This window comes from Plectropomus leopardus, chromosome 19, assembly GCF_008729295.1.
Source record: "Plectropomus leopardus isolate mb chromosome 19, YSFRI_Pleo_2.0, whole genome shotgun sequence".
NCBI classification, from domain to species: Eukaryota; Metazoa; Chordata; class Actinopteri; order Perciformes; family Serranidae; genus Plectropomus; species Plectropomus leopardus.
In genome coordinates, this window is record NC_056481.1 from 12,780,895 (window position 1) to 12,800,373 (window position 19,479).

General features: G+C 38.3%; 1 protein-coding gene across 1 annotated transcript in view; it reads left to right on the forward strand.

Moving 5' to 3' along the window:
- The first annotated feature begins 2,964 nt into the window (after positions 1–2,964).
- LOC121958667 (rho-related GTP-binding protein RhoN-like) overlaps positions 2,965–19,479 on the forward strand; it is a 38,509-nt gene continuing 21,994 nt past the window's right edge. The window contains exons 1-2 of the mRNA XM_042507749.1: positions 2,965–3,275; positions 6,329–6,416. Coding sequence (XP_042363683.1) covers positions 3,168–3,275; positions 6,329–6,416 — 196 coding nt within the window. The 5' untranslated portion in view covers positions 2,965–3,167. The remainder of the gene's footprint in view (positions 3,276–6,328; positions 6,417–19,479) is intronic.

The window sequence follows — 19,479 nt, forward strand, 5'->3', positions numbered from 1 at the left end:
TTACAATAAATTACAGGCTACTAGTTGCATTACTGTGGCAGTAAGGTAATGTATCATTTTTACAGTAATTTATTGTGAAATATTACATTAAATAGTTACACCCTGTGAAATTCTGGAAATAAGTAACAGTGTTATCATAATGAATGAATGTCTGTAGATTTGTTTTTAAAACATGTGACACAGATGGAAAATCGACAGGACACACTTAAATGAAATATTTATAGCTCAGCTCCTGTCCTTTAGCACAGCAATTATTTGTTTCAGTCACCCAGTATGTACCCACACACAGTGTGTGTGTGTTCAGCTGCACCCTGCAGCTGAAGCTGCTTTCTGTTCTAATGGGGTTGAGTCTTTCAGAGAGGAAGTGGAGGGATGGTGAGAAAGATAGGTATCTTTTTAAAGGGCAGGAAATTCCTTTTTTGAAAACATACATACTATACATAAGTGAAAGGTCAGAAGTTTCAGGTTAACGCATCTTTCCCCTCAAAATAAAATTTTGAAGAACCCGAGACTCAAATAGAGGAGACAGTTTGCAACATTTGTGACATCTACTTGCACATATACGAAAACACTCATCAACACAGTTAGATGGGGAAACAAATAGCTGTGGTTACTAACTATGGTCTGAGGGAAAATATCTGAACTGTTCTCAGATGCTCTATACTTTGCAGGCACAGGAACAAGCGCGCGCGCGCGCGCGCACACACACACACACACACACACACGTGCACACACACGTGCACACACACACACACACACACACATATAAACTTTGTTCGCAGTTTGTCAGTCACATTCAGGATGTTGCTGGCTGCATCATGTAACCACTTGTAGGTGAACAGAAGTTTTACATTCTGCTGGCCTCTTGCCATAATAACACACACACACACACACACACACACACACACACACACACAACATATTTACAACACACAACACCTTTACTTATTTACTTATTTTTCAAATGTAAAAAAAAGCACTTCAGAACTGTTAACATCCCTGGGAACTAATTTAAAATGACAGTTCAACCTGACAATAATCTGACAAAAATCTGACAATATCTGCATTTCTGCTGTTACAGTTTCAGTTTTGAACTAATAAAAAGTTTCCAGTCTGAATTGTACTTAGCATATACATATATATATATATATATATATATATATATATATATATATATATATATATATATATATATATATATATATATATATATATATATATATATAATATAATCAACAAAAAAGTTTGTTTTTTTTATGATAGATTGCACATGCAGTATTGTTCTAAGAAAAAAAGAAAAAAAACAGTGCTTAGTATTAGACTGTATTGCTTAACGAATTATACTTTATCAATTAAAACAAAAGGAATGAGAAACAGACACACCACACTGCAACTGTGGCCTGTGGAAATAAATTGAGGCCTGCTTCTGTTTGACCAGAAGATGGAGCTAAAGACTTTCTTCAGCTCTCTCTGTGTCTCTGAACCAGGTCACTAATCATATTGTAAGTGACAAATAGCCCATAATAAAGTGAATAATGTGGTTAAATGAGTAACAGTTATTCATGGTCTACCACACGGCCAGAGTAGACCTTTCTATGCAGGGTCACGTGCAAGGTAATTCAGTAGCATATCTTTGACTTAACACTGAATTTCAAAAGGTCTCCACTTTTTAGGGACTATGACACCTTGAAAAAATAATCATTTCGTATAAAGAGTATACCAGATCCGCCTATTGTGCTGTGTGACACTCACTGTGATAATGATAAAGCACTGCCAAAATAAACCTTTTACCAGAACTATATAAAGGTGTCACTCTATTGCAAATATGTCATATTTTCTCTTATATGTCAATGACAATCACCAACATTTCAAATGTGATATTGTTTACTTGATGAGGGCAATTGATATTAAAGCCTGTCAATGGTTGAGACTACACCAAGCCAGCACGAGAAAGCCATAGGAAGACCGGAAGTACAAGGATTTTGACTTCAAAGTAATAGCACAGAAAATCTAATACACCTACTAATACCAATACTAGTACTAGCAATGAGCACAATATTCATGTTAGTCTATTTATACAGAACATTAAAATTAAAGAGTAAAAAAAAAAAAAAAAAAAAAGAAATTGACCCAAAGTGTTTTTCACTGGAGGTAGATAGGTTGGAGAGCTGCCTCAATAAAGGGATACATTATTAAGAAATAAAAGCTGATAAAGAGCCATAATACATACTGTTTTACAATCAAACAACAATAGAGATAGAAGGCAAGATTAGACAAAGAATACAACAACCAACACGATTAAATCAACCTTTAAGTGATAAAAAATTAAGAGAAATTAAATAAAACCAACGACAGATTAAAACGCCAGAAGGACAGTGATAGATGTGTTGCATTATCCATCCTGATAGGTAACTATTTAATCTACCTAATCTACAATGTCACTGGGGTTTGAGGGCATGTCATTTTTTCTTTATTAAGGACATTCTGGCTTTAACTCTGGCTGTGTGGAAAGTGGGAATATACATGTTCGACATTAAATTTAAGGATAAATATTTTAAATAGTTAAGAGTACTACATGTCTGCCTCCCTCTCGGACATAATTTATGTTGTTTACGGAATATGTTTGCAGGGTATTCTTGTTTATTTTCCGCTTTATGTATAAATTTTATCTTTATCTTTTTATTTGCACGTTTGAAATACAATCTAATCTGTATGGTTAGAGTGTGGTTATTACCACCACTATTAGTATTATTTAGTTTTGGGGAAGAAAGGCAACCATAATGTGTGTTGAAATACTTACAATTTACCATATAGCCAATGAATATCCACCTGGACAGACGTGTAGATAACGAGATGCACTATCTAGGCTTTTTATTTTGAAAGGTCTTACAGGAAGACCGTTTTTGGAGACGCTCCTTGACAGGAGTTGTCAGTGTGCCTCACTCCACCGGTCGAGCAGAGGAGCGCAGTATTGCGCAGAGCATGTAGCCGAAACTACATCAGACTGCGGTGCTGAAGTTTTTGGGATCTGAACTGATTTCTTTTTCTTCTTCTTCTTCGGGAGAAATATTTCTAAAATTTAGAACTGCTCCTCGACACTCAACTAGTTTGGAGCTAAATGTCAAGTAGGCAGCGACACGGAGCCACTCAGTGATACTCGGGGCGCGATGGAGAGCAATAAGGGATTACTTCGCTGTAAAATCGTGGTGGTGGGAGACACGCAGTGTGGAAAGACGGCTCTTCTTCACGTTTTCGCCAAAGACTCGTACCCGGAGGTAAGAGACAGTATGTTATAAAGACGAACACATGAGGAAAAGTATCTGAAACCACACGGCATGACAAAGTCTTCATCTAGCCAGTGAAACTTCAGCACCTCCTGATACAATCTGAATCATGGGAACTGACTGTTGACGCACAAGATGATATTTATTTAGTTTGATTTATTCTAAAGTGGTTTGACTCCCTTCTTATTTATGATGTAAATTAGACCGGAGCACTGCCCAAAGATGACTTCTTCAGGCAGTTTTGTCTTTCTCTAGAATACATTATGCCCGATCTTTTGTTTGTATTATAATGTAACAACAAATAGAGTAAATGAAGACATTCTCAGTCTACAGAGTCGTGCCCGTTCAGTGCCCAGTTGCCACAAAAAAAACTGAGCTCTGTGCGCTTTTGCGCATCGCGCGCGTCAGCGGCTGAAACCGTCAGTCGGTGCAATAGCAGTCTGGTTTGTAAATACTGAAACATCACTGATTTGATGACAATGACAACAACAACAACAACAACAACGACGACGACGACGAGCGAGGTGAACTGCCTCTAATCTACACACTGAATCAACACCAGTCTGTCCAGACTATGTGAGAGTTAAAGGGGAACTACGCCTATTTTCAAAATTCAAACATGTTATTTCTCAGGTCTAAGACGGTCAATAATATCAGCAGACGTACAACTAATTAAATAAACAAAACAAACAGAGTGCTAAAACTCAAATGTGTGATGTCATGGGTTATAAATAATGGAGGTGCTCACTGGATGATGAATGGTGAGAGATGTTATAGATGACAAAAGAGCACCAAGGGGAACACTGACAATTTAATCTTACGTAAGATAATCTTAAATGATTGCCTTGAAAAAGATAAGTCAATATAACAACAAACCTCAATTTAAGTTTACTTTATATTTAAGTATTAAGTTTACTTGAAATGTAGCTGCATTTACTTAATTTTGTGAAGTTCTTACAACTTGAACCAAGTTAGACTTACTTAACTTGATCATCACAGAAGATTTTGACAATGAGTCAAGAAATCCGCAAGTTCAGTTTTCTTAACATGTTTAAGAAAATACAAATATGACTAACTAGTGTGCAACTGGCAGAATTATATTATTATTATAATTATTATATATTTTCAATTTTAAGTTGCAACAACTTCACAATACCTAGAAAATACAATACATTTTTAAGTTAATGTAACAATTAGATATAAAGTAAACATCGACTAAGATTAACAGTTCTATTTACTTACATTTCTCAAGGCAATCGGTTTCAATTTGTCAGATTTTACATTGTATATGGGGACATTTTCTGTTTCACATCTGAGAAAAAATACAGTCTAATAAAGTTTATTTAGGTTTGAAAAGTAAAACAAACAATGACGTAGGTTTTGTTTTAGCATTGGAGCGGATCCACAGGTTAAGTGTGGGGTCTGCGAGTCCTTCTACAGAAAATTTTGTGTATCAAACACCTCATCTCCTGCATTCTGGTGAATTTTTATGCTCAAGTTTATGGTGAAAATGTTTTTACTTATGTAAAGAAAAACACAACAGGAGGCAGGTGACAATGCAGATTCTAAAAATATAATGCAATATTATGCAGGATGGCCTCAGACACTGTATTGCTTTCAAATATGTTATCATTTTGTAGATCTGCTTCTCTCATTTATTATCATCTCTGCTAAATCAGCACATGAGTAGGCATGATTTAGTCTTCAGTCCTCTTTTGTGTCATTTGTTTTGGGGAATAACTTCTTGCCATTTGCATGTAGCACCTGTTGTCATCAGTGATTTTCATTTTAGCACGATTTCTACTGCATGACATTCACATATAGTAAGACTGGTAGCCTAAAAACTTTTTTTTGTAATCTCAGATTGCAGAAATGCCTCACTTTCATGCTGAAAACATTTGTTATTTAACCCCGTCACTTCTGCACCCAGCGGTAAAACCTGTTAGAGGACTATGCACATACTCATAGATCTGGAGTTACATCCAGCAGATCACAAAATAAAAGTCTTTGACTACTTTCATGTTTTATTGGGGAGGGGGGACAAATGCATGTGCTCCACAAGTCCTTTTCACAAAATCCACGTGGGTCCACAAAATCAGGCTCTCATTCATCGTCTCTGGAGCAGCTTCTCACTTTATACTAAACATCCCAACCAAGTTTGAGACTTAATTTTATGGTTTCTGACTTTCTGAGAGAGTAGCTCATGTTCATTAATATTGATTGAACTTTCCTAGGCCATGGAAATAACACATAGGAATTCCTAATTTAGGTGGTATTCCCCCTTCAATCTATAGTTATAGTGATTTCATGTGGTCCTAAAGACTCTAAATGTCTAATGATATTAATCAAGATAAAACAATTCAAACAAAAAAATCTGATGGATTAGTTAATCTTGAACAATTTTGAAAAATTCTTAAAAAAAAACAAGCTATCAGGAAGGATTCAGCACTCACTTACTTACTTGCTTAATATTTTGCAGCTAACATACAGTGCTTATTGAACAGTGGACATTTTGAACAATATCAAGTGAAATTTTGAATGGATGAATACAATGACTTGTTTTTTTTGTTGTTAATCTGTTTTGTGGTTTTGTCTATGCATGTATACAATAGGAAATATACATAATAGGCAGGTATTGTATTAATCATTTAAAAACTACAGAATACTGTATGTTACCTTGAAGTAGACGATAGATTAAAACATCATCTGTACTTGTAGAGTTTCTTTTTCACCTGAACCTCTTGAACTTCTGAGGATAATGAACTCAAAGATCGTTGACCTAAATTTCTGAATTTGGAAATAGGTCAAAGCTCAGAATTGGCTTCATCTACTTTACACACACACACACACACACACGCTCACAATCTCGCGTCTCTGATCTTCCTGAGTGCACTATCATCTGCACTACAGAGCCGCCTGGAATAATTAGGTTTTTTTTTTTTTTTGTCTACCTCACATTATCTTGATTTAAATTAAATTTTCACAATGTACACAACACCCCTCTAAGCTTTCATCTAATTTTAGCCATGCATGTCTCATTTCAGAATTATGTTCCCACCGTGTTTGAGAATTACACAGCCAGCTTCGAGATCGACAAACAGAGGATCGAGCTCAACATGTGGGACACTTCAGGTAAGACGTGCTCAGGTTTAGTTTCACCCCTTTGTGTGGCAAGATTGTCATACCAATGTGATGAGAGGTGCGTTGCATCAAAGGCCCATGATGTAGTCAGTTAAACAGGTACGATTAGGAAGCAGACAACTCAATGGAGCATTCAACAGCATCCGGGCTGTGAGCCAAAAACATGAATAACTACTAAGAGTGGGTCAGAAAAATGTATTGGGAATTCTAAATGACACAAGTTTTTAAAGGTTCTGCAGTGGGCGGGTTTCAGTTACAGATTTGTGCAAAACTTGAGCGATGTTTTTGAAATGTCAGATTGCAAGATGACTGTGTTTCCATTGAGCGATGTTTTGTGACTTCTCCCCTTGTGACTACATTCCAAGAAGCATGGCGATGGATGTTCAAAACATTGGTAGGTTTAGTTTTTTTGCTGCCACCACACAAGCCGCCATTATTTCTAATCGAAGGCGACGCATGTTATGCGTGCGATAATGGAAACGTGAGCCCCTTATACATTGGAGCGGCCATGTATGAGGGATTTCTGGAAGGTGATAGTCCACGATTTCACAGAGGAATTGTGGATTCAAAACTTCCTGATGGTCAGTTCAACTTTTGAAGAGTTTTGCGATGCAATAACATCTCTTGTAGCGTCTGCTGCATCATGCCCAAGGGAGTAAGTTCCTACTGACAAGCTCATAGCCATATGATCATGTGACCTATAAAAGCCAACAAAGTGTTTCCATTGCAGTTTTGCAATATATGGCTTTTTGGAATCGCCTGAAATACCACCTCATACGAGCGTAAAAACATTTTTGTGATAAATGGGAGTTTTTTTGAGATTGATATTCGCAATTTCAATTTGCGCAAATTGAAAGTTAATGGAAACTTGCCAATGGGTGAACAAGTTGTAATACAGCCTAACTTAAAACTGAGACTTTCCCCGACTTTGTCTTTGACATCAAAAATCCAAAAGATCAGGTGTAAATGCACAGTCCCCTAAAGTCTTGCCTATGTTCAGTTATGCTAAAGCGCTACCAGTGTGCAACAATAGCTAATATTAGCTAAGAAATGGAGTCTGCTAATGTCAACAAATGACTGGCACCCATCATAACACAGAGTCCACACATGTGGTGTTTCTGTTATACACGTTTTGGTCACATAATATGCTGACTGTAGTTCACGTAACAGCAGCAGAGAGAGGCGTTACTAATAACAGTAATTTTCTAAAAGTGACATACTGAAACTTTAATGTAGGTATTTAATTAGCAGACACAGAGCATCATACATTGTTTATATGAACTCAGTCCTGTCACCACCTTCAGAGTTAATGTGACACTTGTAGTTGGTTTAGAGAAGCTGTTTCAGAGTTATATATCAGCTCTGAGAGAGGATAAACAACTTGTCATTCAACACATGCTGCTCCAAGTAGCTGTCAGCATATAATCATCACTTATGAACACTGCAAAACTGGCTGCATTCATGACTTTATTACAGTTACAATTTGGCATTGTGGCCAATTTTAGGCAATATGGCAGGCTTTCCAGCGTTAAAACAAGTGGGTTCTGTTATTTTGAGTTAACAAATGTTGATCGCAGAGCTGTTTGTCCACTCGCAGGGCCGATTTGGCTCAAGGGAAGCTGTTCAAAGTGTGAAGTTAACTCTAATATGTGAGGACTGGAGTTATGATGTTGATTTTTAGACTCACAAAGTTTTGCAGCTGAGAGTTATTTTTGCATTTTTGAGACTAGACTCAAACAGCTGAGAGTTTGTGGAGCTCAAACAGTCAGATTCTCTCAGTCTCCACATACCAGCTAACTTTCTCCCTTTCTCAGCCCTTAGGCCCTTTCACATTTCATTTCCACTTACATAACAACACCCAAAAACTTGCTCTCACACAACCACAGGGAGCAGCTTTAATGTGCAGCGTTCCATTAACCTCCACCCATGCAGACATACAGAAAGACCAGCTAGACAGGCTGGAGATTAAGAGCTGCAGCTGCTCAGGCTGGTGTTGCCTGTTGGTTTGCAGTGGGTGAGGCCACTCCGCTGTGTTTGAACAACACCCTCTGAAATTGCTGGTTGTTTCAAACACACACACACACACACACACACACACACACACACACACACACACACACACACACACATTGTGGTGGATAACAATTAAAGGAATGCTTAAACAGTCATTTACTCCAACACACAAACAAAATTCAATTCATCTTTTTGTGTGAATCATGTGCCATTCATGACTTCATTAAGTCATATTAATGGCATCTTCTTGCAGACAATAGTGGATTAACATAGTGGACATACCTCTCCCAGGTGTGGATGTGTGGGAATGAGATGGAAGGTGTTTTCCCAACAAAGTTTGCTTAGACCTTCTCCATAAATACAAAATAAAATATGAAAATATTTACAAAATTTAAAAAAAAAAATAAGAAGAAGAACACCAGCCAAAGAGTTTTTTTTAACAGCCTGGCAGCCAAAATATTAAATGTATTAATGTTTTTTTACTTATTCATAAAGCAATAATAACAATTTCATCATATTTATATAACCATTTGCTATCGCCGTGAGTCAGATGACAAAATCAATACCACTCTCATATCTGTACAATAAACATGAAGCTCTTGACAGCATTCAGTTATCTTAAAGCCTAGAAACAAGTGGAAACAACTACCCTGTTTCTCTCTTTAAAGGGACAGTTCACCCGGAAATCACAGATACTTTGCTTTTACCTGTAGTGCCTTTTATTAATCAAGATATCAGCTATAGAGATGTCTGCCTTTCCTTGAATATAACACAATTAGATGGCATGCGGCATGTAGACCTCAAAGTGCCACAAAAAAAATTTAAACAAAAACACAGAACATCTCAACAGCATTTTCTTTTTCCAGAAATCATGACCCCGTTATTCAAAATAATCCACAGACATGTTGTGAGCAGTTTCATGTAGGGGCTATTTTCTTTCTACCAAACTATACCCACCAACCATATCACTGTGCAGAACTCCAAAACAATCTAGACTGATAAACAAAACTACAGGTAAGAGGAATCGTGTATTTTTGATTTTGTGGTCCCTTTAAAATCATTCATTAGATTTCTGTCAAAAACAAATCTTTGAGTGATTGAGGTGATGGCAGGTGATCTGAGTTGGACCTGAGCCGGCTTCCTCCAGCTCTGAGAGGAGACGCTGCCTCGCAGCATCCCTGCGAGCTATTCTGGGTCTGTCTCAGGAGACAGGTGCATCGGCACATACATCAGTATTACCACTATTCCCTCCGGTACCTGTCTCTACTTACTAATGACTGAATCAGGGGATTACAGTCACTTGGCGTGCTTACAGTGATGGTTTTGTGTATGTGTGTTTGCTGCTGTAATGGTGGCTGTAATACCCATGAGTTTTGAGCTTCTGCTCTTACTTACTATTTCTTATGTAATCACAGTTTTGTTTGAGTACATACAGTACATCTGCTGGTTTGTGAGTGTGTTCACAGGCATGTGAAGGCATGCGTAAGAGACAGCCGAGCAAATGTTTGTTAGCACTCAGTTTGTCTGTGTATTAAGAGTGCTCTGATCAGGAATTTTGGGCCCATTAATCCCTGGCATCAGAGTTGGCCGATACCCTACACAGATCACAGGGTCTATTTGAAGCCTTCTATTCATAGTGTGGCATTATTTATTTGTTCATTTAACTATTCTAACAAACATTGTGTTAAGTGTATTAAATTCAAATATTAGAAAGTGTTATTTGCTGGCAACGTATTTCACTCTTTGCAGCACACTGCAGCAAATCTCTTGTTTTAGCACCGTTTCTGAAAATGCATATCACATAACTATTCATGTACACTGAGCAAAACAGGAAGCAGATTTTCTACCCTGATTTGTTGCTTAGTTGCAGAATGTGCCACATAGGAGGACAAGCAACGGCCAAACGTAACACCAGAGATTTTTCTTCGCTTGGACCAACAACGAGGTGGAGCTGAACGCACGAGTATAACGGTGCTTTCATATCACAGATCTAAGAGCACTTGACCCTAACATCCAGTGTGTTTCATCAGTGGGAGCACTGTGTATCCTACCATAGTACGGTGCGCTGATCCATGCCAAAGCCCACTTGAAAAGGTGGTCTCAGGTATGGTTTATGTGTATTTCAGTACGGTATGCATTAGGTGTGAAAAACAACTGTACCAAATCACCAAACAGTCTCAACGCTTGGTGTAAACGTAACAGTAGTTCTGGTTTTTAACCAAAAAGTGCATATTTTTGTCTTATCGGATTATCCTTTATTGAGACCATTAATTAAACTATTTATCCCGAATATCGAATAGTGGCCGATTGATCAGGGTACCCTTTACTGTGTATGTGCCGGTGTGTGAAGTTTGCATGCCAGCAGGTGAACCAAACCAGTGGGAGTGATGCTGTGGCTAAGAATCAGACATCAAACAAACATTATAGAAAGATCTGTTGTTTTGTTTTGTTTTCATCACTAATCAGCATAAAGTTTCAGACGTATAGAGTTAAATGACTTTCACTGCAACACAGCAAAGTGGTACCAATTGAAGTACGTTTTAACAAAACAGATTTGTTTTGAGTGGCTTCAGAGTACCAACAGACGCAAACACAGATGACAGGAGAACACAAACTCATCACAGATTTTAAGATATAAGGCCTGAGCTCCTGCATGGATAACAGATTAGAGAAGGGTAGATAAGACGAGAAATGTTGTGAGAGTTAGAGAGTGTTAGGCAAGGTGCCAGAACGAGCCTCCGAGCTGCCCGCTCATTGTGCAGAAACAAACAGTGGATTTAATTAATCAGGCGCTTGCTGTGTGACCAAACACTTGCCCCCTGTCTCCTTCATTCTTCATCTCGCTCCACCACCCACCGCCTCCTCAACCTCCTGCCTCTTTCCACTACATCCGTACATGCTCACTCTCAGACTCCCTGCCTCGTAGGTTAAACTTGATTTCTTTTTTATTCTGTCTTCCTGCCAAACTAATTTCCTCCCTCCATCTACTTGGTGTACATCTCTGTTAGCTTTCATTCTTTCCTCAATTTTTTGTGCCATCTTCATCTCTTTCCTCATCTTTCCTTCTCTGTCTTTCATGCTGGGTTGTATGTGACGCTGAGTCAAGATTAAGAGTCAGAGCAATGTGAGTCAAGATGAGATTTAAAAGGGGATTCTTTGCCTTGGTAACAGCAGTTGACAAACCAGCCTCCCCTCAAGGTCCATATGGAGGCTGTTCTGGAGCTTTTGATCATATTATGTGATCTTCAACGGCAAACAGTTTGCACAGCTGTCATAGACACACTGTCAGGGCCAGCTTATTCTCACCAAAAACCCAGACAAAATAGGTCTGGAATCTGCACCTGGATAGACCTAACTACTACCAAAAAAAGCAACAGAAGGTAGTGCTGAATGACCAGTGACCAGGGGTCAGATGCATAAAACTTAGTGTAGAGTCCAACTAAAACTGTGTACACACAGAGGCAGAAATGTGCATATACATTCATTATGTCAGAGTTATAAAACCATGTGTATGTCTGGTTTTGTTTTATAAATCTCAATCACTGTGACGCTGGGCGCACAGGCTTCATTTCTACGCCCACAATTCACCATAAATGGATGTAGAAACACCCTTAATTAGAACTGTCAGCGAGAAATACGGTAAAGAAAGTATAAGTTTCACTGACTGTGTTACATCTCAAGGTTCTCCAATGGTGCCAGAGAAGCCGTTACTATGCACTGCTGTGGATATTTGTAGCATCCGTACCACTAATTCATCACATTGTTGTTACGGTGAAGTCTTGATCATTGTTATTATTAAATGTCAGAAGGATCAGTGATTCATTCATAGCGCGTATGTGAAACATAACTTCATAAAATGCTCCACAGGAAAAAAAAGATCATTAACAGGGGGATGAATGTAAATTAAAATAATGCTGAAATGCATCACTCATAAATAATTTAAGATTAACTTTATGAATGCACCTTTGAACGCCACACAGCCTAAAAGAAATCTCCTTTAATCTCCTTCTTATAACTCATATAACCCTCAGCTATCACAGCTAAAACTGTATACAGGAAAAGGTGTACACATGGTTTTTAAATACTGATGTGATAGGGGCTTCAACATAAAGTTTAACATCAGCTGCAGTGATCTTTTTGTTTTTAAAAAATGCCTAAACAGCGCTCCTCTTTACGGCTTTTGTCTCACACACATCCTATGATTGTCCCAGCATGTCACACGCAGCTGGAAATCTCTCCAAAGCAAAGGGTGACCAGAGCAAATTAAACATGAACTAGTTGACTCGCATTAGCAAATTGATTTGCAAAAATAACATTACCAAAATGGACACACTGTGAATCTGGGGGCTTCCATCCCCTGAGGGCCTGGGGTCCTGGGACAATTACTTTTTTTTGCCCTGTTGATCCCACAGTCTTGAAATGACACTCTGCCCAGGCCTGCTAATCAGACTGAATTGCTCTTTTGTGTCACTTGATTATTCAGTCTGACATAATGTTCATGTTAGCCAATTCTATTTGAGAGGATGCCCAATACATCAATCTTAGTGGTGCCCATTCTTTCCAACGAAAAAAGTTCACTTAGCTTATGAACTAGAAAAGTTTTCTTAAATTCTGGTTTGCTTCTACACATGTGCACCTGTTTTTGTCTCTGGCCTTGTCCTCATGTTCCCTCTAAGCCCATAGATGTTACTCTGGGATGCAAATAAAAGTAGCTTTTTTGACCCTTGAACAGTTTTGCAGATATATAAACCTTCATAGTATTCATAAAAAAAGCAATAATTAACCTTTTTTGTGGTGTTCGTTGTATTCTGTCAAAAAATTTACAAACACCTCTTTTATAATGGCAGTCTATGGGGAAATATTTTGGTCTGCTGGAGGCTGTTAGTTGCAGTACTGTGAGTGGCAACTGGAATAAACGGCAGCAAAGCTGATTGGTGGTGTGGTATGCAGATCTCTCAGTAACTCTGTGGTTCATGTTTGCCAGTTTTTGTTTGTTATCATTTCTGGTTGACACGGAAGCGGTAGTAGTAAGCCCCAGTCTAACTTAACGTCTGTAAATTAACACATTAACCAGTATAGCTTCGTCAATCTAATTTGTGCTTGTGTCGTAGTACAAAAAGAGAATGTTCTTAAAAATAAAATGTTGGTTATGATTCAAAGCACTTGAGAAAGACTATTTTTTCCTGAAAAATAAAAACCCAAACAAACACCAACCCCCTTACTTTAAGTTGTATTTGCATATACCTTTCCCTTTTGTACTGTTCTCTGCTGTACGCTGCTGAAAGAATAATGTGTGTTCGAAATCGAGCGCCTTTTGGGAAACACTTAAAAAAAAGAACAAAATAATTTCTGCTCATAACAAATTACCAAAGTAATAAGTCAAATTCTCCTTTGTAAGAAGCTGCTGCAGTATTTTAATGTGCAATGTGCCTTGTGGAGTCATCAAAAGGCAATTGTTAGCTCAAATTACCATAAAACAAAAAACAAATTAGTCTCAATTTGCAAGCATTGTTGATTATGATGACACAGCAGTTGTGTAGTCTGGGATCTTTGGTCTCCAAATAAAATAAATAACAAGACTGTGAAGTTAAAATGTGATCCCAGACGACCTTGTGTGCTATAACAGAGTTTTCATGACTTGATTTGCCCCTCTCTGCACATTTTCTTCTTCCTCTCTTTAATTTCATTCGTTCTTTATAACTCTGGCTGCCAGCCCCTCACCAGTCTCTTCTTCCCTCTGTTTCCAACAAGCCAAGGTCAGAAGTCCCACTGTATTGGGGCACTGCCCTCTCAGCACTCTTGGACTTGATTAGCTTACCTTGCGTTTCCTTTGTCGGTCTCTCTATCTGTCTTTATGTCTCTCCTTCACTTCTCACTAAATCTTTTTCTCATTTCCTCTGAAAATCTCATGCTGCCTCCATCCTTAACTCAGTGTGTCCTGGCAGTTCAGATACCACATACGACTCACTCTAATCTGTCTTTATGGGCTGTGACCACAAAAAAAAAGGACTTGGTGCCGAGTGTAATTCTGCAAGCATCTGGTCAATTATCAACCAATTTGCCAATGTGACTCCTAAAAAGGTCATAAATTAGATTAATATACAGATTTCGGAGGTGACCTTTGAATTCTTAATTAATTGTCTGCTGCTAATTATGAATATGTCCGGAAATCATATTTCTGGAATTGGAGGTAATGATATGCCGTGTATTATTATTAAACTTGGCATTAAAACAGACCTGTCCTGATTCACCTTCTAACTTTATGAGTGCAAATGTGAATGACTTGTCAAGCAGGGAAGTATGGAGGTGATATAACGAGCACATGGCACAATAAAAAGACTGAGTATGTATAAAATATGGGGAAAGGGAGACATAGTGTGAGGTTATTTCTAAATGGATGACATGTAGGTGGGTGTACTGCAGCTTCTAAATATGCAGCTGTTTGCCATACAATATCCCATATCACCTAAAGACGATAATACAGTATGTTAAGCCTCTTTCACATATGCAGTCTGTCTCAGGAATATTTTAGGGAATAAATAACAACACAAACAAAATGAACAATGACATAAAAAAAACCCATCTGTATCAGCCATTGGATAAATTTATTTTAAACATATCGGTATCAGAAATTCACAACACCTGCATCCTTACTTTCACAGCGAGTGAGCAAACTGATCGCAAGACTGTGTTTGTATCCACAACTTCCACAAAATCCACAACGGTTGAGTCTTTACCAGAAACGTTTCAAGAACATTGGCAACAGACAAGTGACTTTATAGTTTGTTTCCACTGCCACCAACTAGGCAAAAAATCTGTTTTGCAGGTTTAAATGATTGTTCTTAATTAACCTGGCATAATTAACATTTTAATTCTAGTCACATAGTGATTAATGACGCTTATTAATTAGCAACTTCTCCACAACATAACTGTTTTGCTGATGATGCTGTAACACACATAACAAGGTTTGAAATTTGAAGTTTTGTTGTCTCGGCTGGATTTATGAAGAAACCATTTTACCGTTGCTGCAAATAAATTCAATTCTCCTCTATATCTGTTTCCCTCTGTGGCTGGCAGATGACAAAAAGCTGTTGTTGTTGCCTTCAGGATACTCCTGCCACAAAAACACAAGCCTTCAAAACACACAGGTTTCATAGCTGAGCATGTGAAAGTGTGAGGTAAGAGTCGATAAAGCAACCGGCTGAACCTGCGGTGTCACACCTTAAAACAGCGAGCAACGAAAGGACTGTATTGAGGTTTGCTGCCTTGAACTCTGTCCTTCAGGCGGCTTCCTGTTCAGAAGCACGTAACCTGAATCCTCTGTTGCTGCTTCCTTGAGGGCTTGACAAGTCAATAAGAACATGTCAGTTTTAAACACACACTTGCACTCGCTATACACACACTGCTCTTTCCATCATACACTGTGCAAACATGGCTGGCACTTTAAAGACCCTGTTGCATCCATCCATCCATCCATCCATCCATCCATCCATCTAGCCATCCGAATTTGAGGGAGTGTGCGGCTGAGATTGCCTTAACAATTCATCATTCATTCATGAACAGCTTTTATGACCCCAATCACATGTTGGCTTCTTGAAAGCACAAATGTGCTCCGAGCGAGCATCTGTGTGTGAGTGGCACCTGGCTCCATGACAGGAACAGGCGGAGAAAATAGCTCGATGTGTTGAAGCATTTCAGAGGCTTTTTGGATAGAAGTGCAGATAGCGGGGGGAATTGGGTTTCTAGTCCAAGTGCTGTTGGTTTTTGCTACTAAAACATGTGCAGAGGTGTGTATTTTTGTGTGAGTAAGCGTATGAGTAAGTGCTCTAAAAGATTAGAGGACTAGTAAAATATATAAATAGGGACAGTGAAGAGACATATAGTGTCAAAGTGGAGTGCTCAATGTGAAGTGCTCATGTATAGGAGAAAGCATTCAGGACTAGATGAGTGTCAGTGGGTTTTTATAGTGCGAGTCTGTGCCCCAGTCACCCAGTCTGGTTCTCGTCTGCTCATGCAGCCCATTAGAAGACCAAGGGTACATTGAAAATCAATGGCCTAGATGTGCTCTCCTACCCTGGGGACACCAGGTCTGTCTCTCAGCTACTGGTGCATGTGTAACTGAGCAGTCTGTCTAAGAGAGACGGCAAGTCTGGATGAACACGCACACAGGAGTGCTAACTTTTAGAAAAGACTTGTTCATTTGTCTTTAAAGTTCTGTTTCAGCGCTCATTTGAATTTTTTCAGAACTTGCTATTGATGTTTTTACTCGTCATTTATTTTCCATGCTCTAAAACATCTAATTTAAAGTCCCCCTACACTCCAAAAACGTGTTTCTCTTATGGTTATGTCTCCTGAAACATCTGACCTCTACTATACTGACTTTTATCTGTGCAAAGCATGGACCATGACGTCACCCACTGGTTTGTCGATTTTGTTTTGAAGCCTCAAATTCATTATTTCAGCTGTCGCCATTTTTGGGTTTTGGGAGCCAGAAGAGACCAAATTTCTTTACTTTATACTCTCCCATTTTGTTCTGCTTCATTTTATGGGCACAAATGTCTACACAGGTGACTGTTATTTGATGGTTTCCTTGAGCTTTTGGGCTTCATCATTTAAAAGCCATATTCAATTTAGACCTGTTATGTTTTTTTTATTCAAGGACAAACAATTTATTCTGTCTTGTTCCCTCATTGAATCTGGTCCAGTAGCACCTGAACTAATGCTGTTGGCTCTCAAGTTCATCTCCCATTTGTTATGTTTAGTTTAAGACCTTGATTTTTTATATGGGCCTTGTAGTGGGTGAGATATACTCTACATTTAAAATAAAGACAAAGTTCGAGCGTAGAACTGAAAAAGGAAGCAAGTTCAATCTTCATTCATACAAGAGGTGCTGTTTTGTGTCCACTGTTCAACATCCTTGCACGGTTTTTATTGACAATTTACTGATCTTTATCAGACACTAAGGAACCAATCCTGGCATGGACCACAAGAATTAATATATAAACATATTTAAATATTCATCACACACAATATAGATAGAGTTGCACATTATGAGTGGGTGAGTGGAGGTTTACAATGTCCATCATCCCTCATGATTCATGTCTTTATTTTTCCCAGCATTTCATTCTGTCCAGTATAATTTTGCTGGAGAGCATAATCTGCTTGCTCTATTGAAGAAAAAAAAAGTCAATTTACTTGTAAAGGCAGTTATCCAAAGAGAAACAATCCTTTCTAAGTTGTCTCTGTTTTAAGAAACACCTCATCTGACCAAATCTTTGTATCAATAAATATGCCTACCTTACATACAATCTGAGAGAGCAAGTGTGAACAAGTGGAAAAGCTGTTTGGAAAATTGTTACCAAAGACTGAAATAAATTACCATTACCATTAAAACTTGACAGAAAAAGCAGGCAAAACCCTTCACATTTGCCAAAACTCTTCACCACCTCGCGACAGCTACCTTACTAACGTGAACGTTTGTGACATTAAATGGTTGTCAGCTCGACTACCACCTTCATGAAAATAAAAATATTTCCAAGACAACAGATACAGACATTTGAAATTATATCAGACCATAGAAACACAGAATATTCATTGGTCATGTTTTAGACTGTGGGTTAAAACCATAATGGCCTAGTTGTTACATTATGTGATTACAAAGTATTTAGATTTTGTAGTACACTTTGTTTAGACACAAAAGCACATACAGAGGGCACTCAAGGGGTCTATCCATCCACTTAAGACCTTCTCTATCCCTTATCTATAATTCAAAACGTAGCTATGACCACTCCATTCAACCCCCAACACCGCAGACATTACTGAGAGCCGTGGGAGGTGGATGTTGGTGACCCTGTTTCTACTGCATTGTGATACTATAATTTCTACAATATTAGTGTTTACTGGTTTTATGTTTCTATGTTTTGTCTTAGTAAATTGCTTAAGAATGATCATAGAATTCTTTGTTTAGGCTTTCTTTCTTTTTCAGTATTTCGGATAACTTTGAATCCGTTCTCTGGCCGAGGCTGGACTTTCCAGCAACTTTTGGCATCTCGCTGTGCTTTCTGTTCTTGTGCTAATTGCAAGACATGCTGATAGGTCAACAGTACTCCTGGTATGGAATCACTGCTTTAGTTTAGAAACAGCTTTGTAGTAAAACTGTGATTGCTATGACTTAAAGCTTGACAGAAGTATAAAATGGGTACATTTATCATGACTTTACAGAACTGCCAATACTTTAAAGTGGTCAGTACTTTCTGAAATTGGCCTTGTGTAAGGCGACTCTGACTTAAAGGTATGCTATGCAGGAGTTTACCATAAAACAATGCAAAACTCATACAATAGTAAACCCTTATGATCTTAGACGTGTGGGATTGTGTTTGAATCTGCACAGACCCTGCCTATGCCTCTATTTTTTTTATTTATTCTTATTTTGCTGTGTTGGGCACAAGTGTGCAGGTGATGTTAGGATTTTACAAAGAGATAGCGACCGGGTGCCAGACTCTAAGCAGACATCACGAGAAAGCTAAGAAAATGTGGACACGCTGCCTAAACATCAGTATTTTACAAATTTACAAGTTACAAGAAAAATGTTTTTAACAGTTACTGGATCATAAATGTTATTTGCACATAATAGACATTCAGAAGCAGTTTGTAATACTATATTGTTGCTTTAATGTCAAGTCTATTATGATAATATAATAGCCTTTTTTGTCTATATTTTCCTATTGGCTGCACGGCCTTGGAAACCACAAGCAGACTAAATAAACAAGATATATGGATCAGAGGTTCATGCGTTCTCTGGGTTTTTAGCTTCAGAGTCAGGGCTGCACACAAGAACATAAGGCTGCTCAGACAGCATATAAAATCACAACAGGAGCTTGGGAGGTTTAATGTGAAGGGGATATGCCCAGATGTCCTCCTGTCATTAATTTGAAGGAATCCTGCAGGATTACTGCTGATTTCAGGCATAACCCTGCTCACTAGCAGCGCTCTCCCTCTGTGCTAACTGAATCAGAAACATGCAAGAACATCACGTAGAATT